The sequence below is a fragment of the Populus trichocarpa genome, chromosome 8 (genome assembly GCF_000002775.5).
Source record: "Populus trichocarpa isolate Nisqually-1 chromosome 8, P.trichocarpa_v4.1, whole genome shotgun sequence".
NCBI classification, from domain to species: domain Eukaryota; kingdom Viridiplantae; phylum Streptophyta; class Magnoliopsida; order Malpighiales; family Salicaceae; genus Populus; species Populus trichocarpa.
In genome coordinates this window covers 10,163,424-10,174,966 of record NC_037292.2, presented here as the reverse complement: position 1 = coordinate 10,174,966, position 11,543 = coordinate 10,163,424, and the positions used below count along the sequence as shown (strand labels likewise).

General features: G+C 34.1%; 2 protein-coding genes and 1 pseudogene across 2 annotated transcripts; all 3 read right to left on the bottom strand.

The window, feature by feature from the left end:
* Positions 1 to 129: 129 nt before the first annotated feature.
* On the bottom strand, positions 130 to 2,392 carry LOC112328380 (NADPH-dependent aldehyde reductase 1, chloroplastic-like; annotated as a pseudogene).
* A 138-nt stretch (positions 2,393 to 2,530) lies between these two features.
* LOC7471498 (glucose and ribitol dehydrogenase) lies at positions 2,531 to 4,277 on the bottom strand. The gene is made up of 4 exons (XM_002311566.4): positions 4,067 to 4,277; positions 3,519 to 3,895; positions 2,850 to 3,211; positions 2,531 to 2,743 (listed from the first exon to the last, which is right to left on the bottom strand). Exons 1-4 carry the CDS (start codon positions 4,190 to 4,192, stop codon positions 2,721 to 2,723), a joined length of 888 nt encoding a protein of 295 aa, XP_002311602.4. The 5' UTR covers positions 4,193 to 4,277; the 3' UTR covers positions 2,531 to 2,720.
* Positions 4,278 to 7,185: 2,908 nt separating this feature from the next.
* Positions 7,186 to 10,646, bottom strand: LOC7457857 (single-stranded DNA-binding protein WHY1, chloroplastic). The gene is made up of 7 exons (XM_002311565.4): positions 10,310 to 10,646; positions 10,103 to 10,203; positions 9,919 to 10,011; positions 9,259 to 9,353; positions 8,541 to 8,614; positions 8,235 to 8,323; positions 7,186 to 7,480 (listed from the first exon to the last, which is right to left on the bottom strand). Exons 1-7 carry the CDS (start codon positions 10,635 to 10,637, stop codon positions 7,361 to 7,363), a joined length of 900 nt encoding a protein of 299 aa, XP_002311601.2. The 5' UTR covers positions 10,638 to 10,646; the 3' UTR covers positions 7,186 to 7,360.
* Between the last annotated feature and the right edge of the window lie 897 nt (positions 10,647 to 11,543).

The following is an 11,543-nucleotide window of genomic DNA, read 5'->3' as shown; positions in this document are numbered from 1 at the left end:
GTTTCATCAATAGTCATATTATTTGATGAACAATTATACTGTTTTATCGTTATGTTTCAAGTTTATAAAAGAAGCATGTTATTATATAGAAAAAAAATACAATAAAAACATATATTATTTTCTTGGTTTTATTTATTTAGAGGTTTAGAAAGTTTAGTTGTATCCTAAAAATATTGTTTTTTTATAAAGTAAATAAATAATATTTTAACTCCTAATGAACTCCGTATTTACTTCCATCCTAAAATATTTCTAACAGAACTTGGCCAGTGAAATAGGAAGAGCAGTGATCACATGCCAAGAAGACGTAAGAAGGCGCAATCTCGCAAGGCTGCGCTGCCCTGCCCATTGGCACCTCTGATCCTAAGCTTTCGACCCTCTCACCGGGGCATAGATGCAGGCTGCAACGGCGTCCAGACTGGACCCGGGGCCACTGCATGCATTGACACGAATTCCTTTATCTACAAGTTGCAAAACTAGACCCCTAGTAAAAGATACAATTGCACCTTTGGTGGAAGTATAGCCTAGGTTCAGTTATCTCTTCAAGGTTGCTAGTTAAGTGCTGTTCAGCTGCATTATTCACCAGTATCAATCCGGCCGTGTTCACTGACAACTTGATCAACAACCCTCTTGGCAATTCTCATCCAACCCAAGGTCCGCAGCTATAGCAATTGGGTCTTTAATTTGCATCAATTGCCTTAATTCGCCTCTCGCAGCATCTGCAAGGTATCACCTTTATCTTTCTTTAATTTCCACACCTTCCACATATGTAAAGGCCACGGTTGCACCGCACCCTCTAATTCAAAACTGTACGCAGCACAGATCTTCCTATCCCGGAATTACCTCCTGTCACCAACGCTACCCTTCCCTGACATGCATGATCACAACATAATATTGTTGCATATATATATATATATATAACATTTGAATTGGACCAAGTTATAATTAATTAGAAAACAAAGGTTTACAAAACTAGGTGTGGTTATTGGCTGGTTTGCAGCAATATATAAGAAGAGTGTAAGAAGCTTGTTAATTATGCAAGAAAAAGAGAACAAGAGAAACAAAATATATACATGTAGCTTGTTGGAGGGCTTGTGGCTTGTGGGATTGGATGCATCACAGACTCTTTGCCTGGCTGCTCTGCGGCGGAAACTGTTCCCCACTGGTTGCCATCAGAATAAAGGCCAGAAAACAGTGCTTTCTGTCATCCACAAACCTTTGCCTTGCATATATATGAACCGCGCGCAGTGTGTGTGGGAGGACCTTAACTATAACCAGAAATATATTTGCATGGTATGCGTTGGTGCCATTTGGAATCTCTAGCTATATGTCATAATATTAATGGCACGTATCAGGTGCATGTTTCGCATGAGTCATCAGGGATTCCCATGTGGCATTTCTCTGGGGAATAAAAACACAAATATTTCTAGCCTAAGCTGAGTGGAATTGATAAAGCCTCTTTCTTTTCCCAGCCGGATGGGTTTGGATTGCAAGCTATTGAGATTTGAGACAGCGTTTGCAACCAAGCGACACGCTACTTAAACTACTGAGATTTCTTTTCCTTACTAATATATTAATTTTACTGAGACTTGACATTGATTTTAGTTCAAGGATTATCTCATTAATTAATGGACAGTTGTTATTGAGAACTCCTGTCCATTAATATTTTTTATAAACAAAGAATAATAATTATCGTAAATATTTTTTGATATGTCCTCAGACAAATATTAATTGTAACTATGATTGCTGTATTGCATTATTTACTGTTTTGCTTTCACAAAAAAAATAGTTTATCAGGTTTTTTATCTAAAAAATTTGTTTGTCTTTCTGGATTTAATTGAACCTTTTAATTTAATTTGACTAATTTTATTATTTTTTACTTTGATTATTTATTCGTGAGGTCTAATATGCTTGATCAATGAAGTCTCTTTAAGAATTAAATATTCTAGATATTGATTTGAAAAGAAGAAAATCTTAGTTTATAACAATACGTTTGTTCAGAAAGCAGTTTGATTATGAGCAACGTAAGTAATTCACAAAGTCATATCAAATGCCTAGGCATTGTTTCCATCCTCGGAGCCGCAAGAAATAAGAAAGAATTCCGCTGGTGCACGAATTTAAGCTTGTATTAATTTTATGAATTAAGACTGATTCAATTTCTTGGTTCGAGAAATTTTATATAGTCAAATAAATTTTATACTCTAATTATTGATTATTAATAATTACACTACAAGAGAGATCATTCATAAAAAAAATAATCAATAACTATTTTATAAGAGAGATTGGTATGAAAAAAAGAGAGGAAAAAAAAAGAGTGCTGAAATTAAAAGAAAATCTCATCCGTGAAGTTAATTAGGTGGGTTAATTAATTATACCAACCTACCTAGCTAATTAATTACGCTCACGTACAAATTAATTAAAGTAAATGCATTCGCAAACCTTCTGAATAACAATACACACACCTTGCGGGCCATTAATTTGTATGTTAAACTTGGGTTTAATATGAATAATCTGCGAAATAGTAACAATACCATAAAGAAAAAACAGAACATGATTGTTTTATTTATTTTTTTATTGAGAAAACATATATAATTGTTTTATTGATTGATAATAACACGCAGATAGGCTAGCATTCCTTTGGCAAACACATACATATATACATAACAGCGTACACGTACGAGCACTTGCAGAACGAACAGAACCGCGAGAGCTTGAGAGATCAATTAACCATTGATAATCGTACCCCCTGCATGCATTAGACGAAACAAGTCCCATTAATTAATATTATAAGTTTTATATATATATAGATGACCTTCAAATGGTTAATAACGAATTAAATTGTTCTACCATACCATTAGGATGAAGAACTTGGCCAGTCATGTAAGACGAGCACTGATTGGAAGCCAGGAAGACATAAGAAGGTGCCATTTCGTAAGGCTGTCCTGCTCTTCTCATTGGCACGTCAGACCCCAAGTATTCTACCTCGTATGCAGGCAGAGATGCGGGTTGCAGTGGCGTCCAGATCGGACCTGGAGCCACACCATTGACACGAATTCCTTTATCCACAAGTCTTAGAGCCAATCCCCTAGTGAAGGAAACAATCGATCCCTTGGTAGACAAATAGTCTAGTAATTGGTGAGGGGAGCCAGCATAAGCAGTAACAGATGCTGTGTTGATTATACAACTTCCTTCCTTCATGTGCTTTAATGAATGCCTGCGCGTACCAATTGAAGAAATTATTAATGCAATTAGGAAGAAGTTATAATTAGGTGCTAAAACTAGGTTCTGTTTAATTAGGGTTGTGATTTTTGACATGGTTGGAACTGCTAATTATTGGTGGTTGTAGTTAAGAATTGATTGGAGATTATACTGTTACAATGTTATGTTTTTATATATGTTGAACATTCAATACGCATAACTTCGAAACTTTTGTTTTTATAGTATGGTCTAGTTCTTGGATTAAGAGAAAAGAAAAACTGAATACACAAGCACTTACTGTTTCTCAGCACTTGTTTTCTTACTTGGTCATGAAGAAATAACCAAATATGTTGGTTCTGAACATCCTCACAAGCCATTCCTCGGTAATCTCTTCTACCAAGTTGGTATAATGCTGTACGCCAGCATTGTTGACCAAAATATCAATCCGCCCATATTTACTCGCAACTTGTTCGACAACCCTCTTGCAATCTTCTTCTGATGAAACATCAGTAGCTATGGCAATTGGATCCTCTGCATCGCTTGACTTAGCCTTCAGTAGCATCTTTAGGGTGTCATCCTTGTCTCTGTCCTCAATGCCTTGTACATATGTAAAGGCCACAGTTGCACCCTCTAATGCAAAATGGTAGCATACAGATCTTCCTATCCCGGAATCCCCTCCAGTCACCAGAGCTACCTTTCCCTGAGACGCAGTATCAGACATGTATAGTTGCTTCAGTACCATTATATATATATTGAGCTAATGAAGAGAAACACCCACATATATAAATTATAAATATATGTAAGTGTGTGTGCTCGATATATATCTAAGAAAATTAAGAGAAAAGGAGAAGCAAAATAACAAAGCACGTACGTTGAGTTTTTCGGAAGGCTTGTAGTCAGGGTTTATGGCTAGCGGAAGTGGGCACATGACATATTCTTTACCTGGTTGCTGAGGTTGAGTCTGTGGTGGAAACTGAGGTTTTCTTTGTTCTTCCATTGTTTGTTTGAAACTGTGTAAATTCTAGTAATTAAAACCAAGGTGGGCTTTGCTAATTGCTATTGCTTGCATGGAGATGGAGAGCAGGATCCCTGGAGGGTTCTCCCTTTATAAGGAAAATATTACTTGCAGTAGGAGGTTAACACATGTGCGTGAATTAATTGAAGGCCCTGCTAAATCTGCCAAGTGTCAAAAACCATTCAATCACCGATTGAATCATCGGTTCAAAACTTCAAATTAAGAAAAACGATTTCGAACACGTAAGGGTGGAAAGGGACTAGTGCACGTGGATGCCAAGGAAGAAAGGCACCCAAGATGTGCGCGTGGAAAACATTACATGTTGTGGCAGTGTACCATATTCGCCATGGACTCTCGTGAATTAATTGAAGGTGCTGCTGAATCTGCCAGGTGTCAAATGCATTTTGCAATTTCACTAATTGATGAGTTCCAGTGGTTCACGTTACCACTGTTCTCATCTCGGGGACTGGTTGAGTAAGAAACAAAATTACACAAAACCACGTCATCTACCGATTGATTGGTCGGTTAAAATTAAGAAAAACAATTTCGAACACGTTAGAGTGGAAGAGGACTGGTGGATGTGGATGCCACCACAGCAGGGGCATAAGTGCAATTTTTCCGCCGTAAGCGAGACAAGATGGTGAAACCTAAAATGTTGACTTTTAGGTTTGTGCCCTTGTTGCTGACGGGTTCATGAGATTGGGATAGAGATAGATTCACAGCTGGAATTCTAATTGGGTCGATCACAGCCATAGGGGCTAACTCGAGTAAGATTTTTAGTGGGCAAAACTCAGAGGCTGGCCCAAATCAAATAATCGAAGCTGTTATCGAAGCTGTTTTATTTTTGTGTCTTAATAGTATTTTTTTAAAAATTAAAATTATTATTAAAATTATTTTTTAACCAGTTTGTTGTATGATTATTTTTTAAAATATTTTTTCTTAGAAATATATCAAAATAATATATATATTTTTTAATTTTTTAAAATTTATTTTTAATATTAACCTATCAAAACAATCTAAAATTATAAAAATACAATAATTTTTTTAAAAAATATTTTTAAAATATAAAAATAAATAAACGGTTAAACCAGCCACAACCACCAATTACCACCGAACCCACCGTCCTTCTACTAGATGCCAGTTACTAATTAGAGGGACAGCTCAACCAATTTAGACTTAATATAATTAGTGATTATAAGATGAGCTATTTGTAATCCTAAGATTGTTAATTATTATATGACAATTTTTTTGGTCTTTCTATGTCTAGTCCATATATAAGGAGTAAAATTGTATGTAAGAGACTTTGAAAAAAGAAAAAAAAAACAATTTCTCTTTCTGTCGTGATCGTTTTCAAGATCAACAGTTCAAAAACACACAAAATAGTGTCTAAAACATAAGGATCCATTTTTAATTTCCTAATTTTATAAACAAAAAAAACTCGAACTTAAGATCTGAAATCCGAAACTCATAACTCGACGGTAGTTGTTATGGTGGTCGTAATTGAGGAGGTGATGGTGGAGGAAATGGGACGGAAAAGAAGAGTGTAACTCGTACTTGTTATGGATTTGGTGGTTTTTAATTGGGCAATTTCTTCGGGTTTTGATGATTTTGATGGTGTTTTTTAATATTGTGAATGGGTTGAAGGAATGGGAGAGAAGAAGTGAAGAATACTGGATAGAAAGATCATATTCTTAATTCTTTTACCTTTTGTTGAGTTTCAAGGGGAGGACAAATCTTAGGCGCGCTCGTTTTTTAAACTAGTTACAAATTAACTATAAGGCAGCTGGTTTTGATATTTTATTTATTTATTTATTTATTAGATATAAACTTTGAGAATAATATTTATGAATATTTATTAAAAAAATAATATATTAAATTAATGTATGAGATGCTCTTTCAAAATTCATCAAAGAGTGAATTTACTTCTGATTGAAGTACAAGGTGATTGGAGAATATTTAAAAAAAAAAATTATAAATCAAGACAATTACATACCATCCAGGTATTTTGTAATTGTGACAAATATAACCATATATATAGAATAATTTTGAAAGTGTAAATATAATTTTGTCCTTACCATAAAAATGATTAAGCCTACAATTAAGGGTAGAAATGTTTTTTTTATAGGATATATTTGTCATTACAAAATTTATTGGGGATAAAATGGTCCAAATATTTTTCTTGTAGTGTAATGATTATTTTACCCTCAAAAGTAAACACAAATGATATTTTGGTGAGGAGCTTTTTTGTCTTTCTGAAAAAAATAAAGAGTAGAGTTACGATCATGTCCTTGAAAGAGAAAAAAATAGACTTTTTTATCTTAAAAAAAAAAGAATAAAATGACAGAATTAACTTTAATTCAAAAAATAAAGGCTATTTATAATTAACTCTATGACACTTTTATATGGTTTTATTCAACTTGATTTTTTTTATTAGGTTATTCTTTTAAAATTATTTTTTTGATTCATCAAGTGCTTCCAAGCTAACTCTGGGTTTTTTTTCTTGGTGTTGTGTTTTTTTTTTAAAAAAAAATTCATCAATAATATCAGATTATTAAATCTTCAACTTTATATTTTATTTTTCAGATCACGTTTTAATTAATTTAACTCAAATTATCTCGCGTGACCTGACGTAAAGCTTAACACTACTTACCTATCTAGTCTCCTTTTACAAGGTGAGAGCATAAAGGAATATAAGGATTCATTCTTATGCTTTCCAATCCTTTCGAATTGGTGTCTATTTTTTTCCCGATTCAGTCTTTTTTTCTCTTCGTCCATCTGATCATCCTTTTTCCTCTCAATCTTTATGCAATCCTGAAAATTTTCGAACCAGAACAATGGCTTTATAGTCTTCAGCTTTTTTACTTCTTACCAGAAGCGTATACATTAAGACGCTCGTTTTTTGACGAGAAAAGCTGTCAGATGTTTAATTATCTAAGTGCCTATCAAAATTCCAAAGGTTAGTGAGACGAGCCACATTGATAATTTCAACCATTGATGCACCTCCTGCGGAATAATCCTCCTAAAAAATCATACAATCTTAGAAATGCAGTGTTTTTTCATTACAAAATAAGGACACCAAAATCTCATCAAAATTTCTTACAACATTCTCCTACTGACCATTGATACAGACCAAAGCAACGCTGATGTTCGCTACCTGCTCCATTCATAATCTCCCCCATATCTTGGACTGGCATTGTTTCCACGGCTACTGTCATCTGGTTTTATGGAATTTGCATAGGCATGCCAGCCCAGGAGGTATGGCAAGATATACTGCAAGAGACATGAAGTACATCAGAAACAACATGATTGGAAGAATGAATAAAACAAAATGTTCACTCCATAAAAACCCAACTTTGTACTTTTGATCATGAATTTACTCGTCCCCTAATTTAACATTTGGTTAAATTCCAAGAAGCAAATTCTTTTTTTAAGGATTTACTATTTGTTAGACAAGATTCAAATGCATTTGGTGTTGATAATATACCAGCCATCATGTTCTCTATTTTACACTGGACACACCTTAATTCATTTCACAAACTATCCACTAAATTCTCAACCAGGTCCCTAAACTATGAATTTTCTCAATTTGATCTCCAAACTATAAGATATTTCTCAATTGAGTCCCCACATCCATGTCTGTTTAATGTATTCTTACTCGCATATACCATGCAATAAAAACAACACAATTTTTAGGATAATTTGACATTTTCTGGAAACAAAATGGGAAGATTTAAAACAATAGACCCAAGTACATAATACTTTGGACACCCAATTAAAAAACACTTTAGTTTGGAACTATATTTGAAATCAGTTTCACATATGGGGACTATTTTGAGGGTTACCCTTTTACATTTTGCACATCGTCTTGCTACTCTACGGACCCTCCAGAGGCTACTAGATAGCAAAATTCATAATGTTGGGCAGGTGGTACAGCTAATTCTATCACATTAATTCAGCACGATCCCTCAATTTTCTGATGCTTGCAACTGAGTGTGTGTGTGTGTGAGAGAGAGAGATGGCATACATTAAAAGCAGAGGTGAGGACAGTGTACTCTGCCTTGGTGACTGGAATGTATATGTTCTCATCTATATTCAAAACTTTGTTTTGAACACCTGCACAAGAACGAGAACCATGACAATGTTGGATTAATTTGCCTTCAAAATGTCAATGAGCCACTATCAGGGTGGTGAACAAGCAAGAACTTGGATGAACAAAGATCTAATCTCAATATGATAAGTCCTCTGGATGTGAACCAAGAATTGCTCCATTATATCCACATAAATCATGCTTTTGAATTCAGTACCAAGAGTTCAAGGGAAAGAGAATTACTGAGGTTAAAGAAGTGACCAGAACCATCTGGAAGTGGTTCTACCTTCAACAACTTCCTGACCTTACCTTCATCACTGCAAATATCAACAGTTTTGTTACATTTTACGAGCTCATTAAAACACTAAGGCTATAACTTGCAAGAATCCATGTTTTCCATGGTAAAAAACAAGCATCCCTGCAATCTATACTGAGCCGAATGATAAATGCACATGTATCAATAGGCAAACAAGATGGAAACATGGCAATTATGTGGCTCAATACAGTTCTTAAGGGACATAAAACCAGTCTTGAATTCTTAGTATCTTATAGCATCATGACATACTACAGCTTTCAGTTACAGTCAAATATGAGAGTAGAAACATACATTGTATACTATTAGTTGGAGTTCGATGCAATTAGAAAAGAAGAAATTATCGCTCATCAAGTATAATCACCTGATGACCGCAGGAAGATGGAATCACAAAAAAGAAATTTTCATTTATTCTTCGTTGAAAAACTCATTTCAGATTGCAACAGATGAAGTGGAGTCATATATATTCAAGACAATGAGAACAAAAAGCATTAAAGTAGGGCATGGCCAGCTGTTTAGGGCTATATAATCCGTATCAGCAATCATTGTGAGAACACAAGATTACAAAGAAGAAATTAGAATGCAGTAAGAGCACGCAAAGAAGTTCAAAATGTTTAACTCTTGTCCACATGAAAAACCAGAGAGTACCTTTTTCCCTTATTAGGATCATGGAAAAATTCACATGAACCTTTTGCGTCAAGGCTTACAAGATGCCCAATTTCTGTCACTGACAACGAAAATACCTACAAGATGCCCAATTTCTGTCACCCACATTGAAAATTCATCATAAATCAAACATTAAAGGATAATTGTGATGGAGGAAACATGTCAAACACATGAATACTTTTTATTTTCTCTCAATCATATCAAAGGCCTGCTTCTCCAATTTATGCTTGAGTTTAGCACGTGTCTACCAAAGGTGGTTAAGGGCCTAAGGTCCTGCTTTCTCACGTACACACACATTTAAGAAATTTAGGCGCCGTTTGAGAACAAACCTAAATTGCATTTCACAAAAATTTGAATTTTTTTAAAAATTATTATTATTTTTGTTTTTGGATTGTTTTGATGTCAAAAATTATTTTTAAAAAATAAAATAAAAATTATTTTAATATATTTCCGAAAAAAAAGCAACTGTAAAACATTCTCAAACAAACACCATGATCGGCAATGAACGGAATAAACCTGATCTGAAGTTGGAAGATTTTTTATTTTTTTGAGAATTAAGTGGTCAAATATGCCAAGGAAAACTATTGGAAAATTGAAACGGTAATTTCATTCGGGAACAGGCTTAGGTTAATTGTAGGTTACCTGCTTTCTGGTCCAGTCATATTGACGAACAGAAGCTGCAGGAGCAAACTGCAATAGCACGAAGCCTTCCTTGACTAGTTTATATGCCCCTGACTGCCATATATTAATTTTAAAACATAAAGAGAAGAGAAAAAAGAAAGAAAGAAAGAAAACGAAAGTTTGAGGAGAAGAGCAGCGGGCTTACATCTAATGGGGAAAACTCTGGGGACCGAGGCTCTACAGTAAGAGCAGCCTTCCCTTTGTATATCGAATGGCCCACAAAAACCTTAGGCGGTGATTCTCCAACTGTATATATTTAAAATATAACAATAATAGTGATAAATAAATTATAAACCTTAATGGCGATTCCAATCCAACTAATCAAAAGTGAAATACGGATAATAAAAACTACCTGGAGGAGCAGAGGAAGGAGAGGAGCGTGAGGAAGTTGTGAAGGTCTTGTGCTGCTGGTCGTAGTACTGGCACTTCACTCCCAAAGTTTTCTTCTTCTCGGTGCTTGAAGTTTTACTGTTCAATGAGATACTTTTTGTTGAGCAAAGACTGTTATACTGGGGAAGCCATAGTTTAGGGTTTTGAGGGGAACTACTCACCCGGCTCACACTGTTTAGCTGCAACATTTTCCCTCTTTCTTCCCTTTTCTTTGTTGAGCCAGAGACAGAGAGGGAGGAGGGACTGGATAGATCAAGTATGCTAACAGATAGGTTGATACTCCCATCCATGGGCCATGAGCCCATTCCCATCCCATCAAAACGCAGTTTTTCTCGTCGTTTTATTGAATGCCATCATGCACTGTTCTTGTGACACTTTTTTTTTGTTATGTGTCTCATGGTAGCCCCGTTTGTTTGCTGGAAAGTAGTTTTTTTTTTAAAGTGAATTTCAAGAAAAGTGAATTTCAGGAAAGTATTTTTCGATGTTTGGTAGTGTAATGAAAAATAAGTTGGAAAACACTTTCCAGTGTTTGGTTATGTCATGAAAAATGAGCTGGAAAATAACTTATTAATGTTTTATTTTTCTCAAGTTTATTAAAATAATGAGGAACAAATCTTACAAATTAAAAAGTTGAATGAGAATGAAATTGAAAAAAAAAATAATTTCATAAATTATCTCAAATAAAATAAATAATAATCAAAATAATAGAGATCAAATCTAAAAAATTAAAAAAAATGAAAGGTGAAGAAATTAAAATAATAATAATTAACATTTCATAAATTATTTCAAATAAAATAAGTAACAATCAAAAGAATGAGGACCAAATTTGATAGATAAAAAATTTCAATAAAAAAATGATAAGGAAAAAGCAAATAGCAATTATAAAAATAAGGACCAAAATTAATAACAAAATTAAATTTTAAGAGATGGAATTAAAAAATAAATATTCAAAACAAATTATATATAGCAATCAAAAGTTTGAGGATCAAATTTGATATAATCAGTAAATAATGACATTTTTAATTTTTTCACAACTTCCGAAAAGTGTTTTCCACCCAAATTTTCCAGGAAAACACTTTCCTGAAAATCAAGCCAAAATTTCATTTGACCAACTTTTTTAATGGCAAACAAACACAGGAAAGTTTGGAAAGTAATTTCTCGGAAACCACTTTCCGGAAAACAAACACAGCCAAAAG

What these genes read in the sequence shown, in the direction of transcription:
- LOC7457857 (XM_002311565.4), bottom strand. Translation starts at nt 10,637, where the DNA reads ATGGATGGGAGTATCAACCTATCTGTTAGCATACTTGATCTATCCAGT. An exon ending in TCCTTCCTCTGCTCCTCCAG is followed by an intron (nt 10,204 to 10,309) that starts GTAGTTTTTATT and finishes AAATATATACAG; the next exon opens with TTGGAGAATCACCGCCTAAG. An exon ending in GATCCTAATAAGGGAAAAAG is followed by an intron (nt 8,615 to 9,258) that starts GTACTCTCTGGT and finishes TGATATTTGCAG; the next exon opens with TGATGAAGGTAAGGTCAGGA.
- LOC7471498 (XM_002311566.4), bottom strand. Translation starts at nt 4,192, where the DNA reads ATGGAAGAACAAAGAAAACCTCAGTTTCCACCACAGACTCAACCTCAG. An exon ending in GGTTATTTCTTCATGACCAA is followed by an intron (nt 3,212 to 3,518) that starts GTAAGAAAACAA and finishes TGGTACGCGCAG; the next exon opens with GCATTCATTAAAGCACATGA. An exon ending in CCAAGTTCTTCATCCTAATG is followed by an intron (nt 2,744 to 2,849) that starts GTATGGTAGAAC and finishes TAATGCATGCAG; the next exon opens with GGGGTACGATTATCAATGGT.